Here is a 609-nt window from a genome sequence, read left to right as displayed (position 1 = left end):
CATGGCCGAGTAGAGCGTGCCCCAGATGGGGCCCAGCGTCCATCGGGGCGGGTGCCACGAGGGCTTCTGCAGGCTGGCATACCAGCGGAGGCCCTCTCCGCGGACGTGGTAGGAGCTCAGGAAGCCCCCCAGGCTGGGCGCCAGCGTGAAGCCCACGGCGGGCACCCAGGGCGGGGCCATCGCTGCTCTGGCTGCTGTTCTGGAAGCTCTGAAAGAGAAACCAGGGCCCGGTGAGAGGCTGGGCCTCACTGCGCATTCCCAAGAACCTGCTGTGTGCAAACCCGGGGTCACCAAAAGTCCTGGGGTGGATCCGGTACCAGCCCCTCATCACTCAATTGAAGGGAAGATGGGAGGGGAGGCAAGGGGGGGGGGGCAGCCTGGCTCACACCTGCAGCCCTGCCCTCCCAGCCCCCGGGCGCCAGGGAACACATTTCCATCCAAACTCCTCCCGCACCCAGAAGCTGCCCTGACTGTGGGAGCCTCCCAGGTGCCCGTCCACTGTCGGTGCCCCCTCAGCTCCTGCCCCAGCTGCCAGGGTCCTGTGCTCTCACCTCTGCCTTGGCCTTGGGTCCCCAGACAGGTGAGCCCTCCGCTCTGCCACCTCAGTCA

At 67.3% G+C, this 609-nt stretch overlaps 1 protein-coding gene across 1 annotated transcript in view; it reads right to left on the bottom strand.

Annotated features, from left to right (window-relative positions):
- The window catches only part of TSPO (translocator protein (18kDa)), a 3735-nt gene extending 3425 nt beyond the window's left edge, over positions 1-310 (bottom strand). The window contains exon 1 of the mRNA XM_005860669.2: positions 1-310. This exon is cut by the window's left edge and continues 1 nt beyond it. Within this exon, the coding sequence (XP_005860731.1) occupies positions 1-180 (180 nt within the window). The 5' untranslated portion in view covers positions 181-310.
- Positions 311-609: the final 299 nt, after the last annotated feature.

Source organism: Myotis brandtii, unplaced genomic scaffold, assembly GCF_000412655.1.
Source record: "Myotis brandtii unplaced genomic scaffold, ASM41265v1 scaffold138, whole genome shotgun sequence".
In the NCBI taxonomy this organism is placed as follows: Eukaryota; Metazoa; Chordata; class Mammalia; order Chiroptera; family Vespertilionidae; genus Myotis; species Myotis brandtii.
This window is presented reverse-complemented; position numbering and strand designations above follow the sequence as displayed.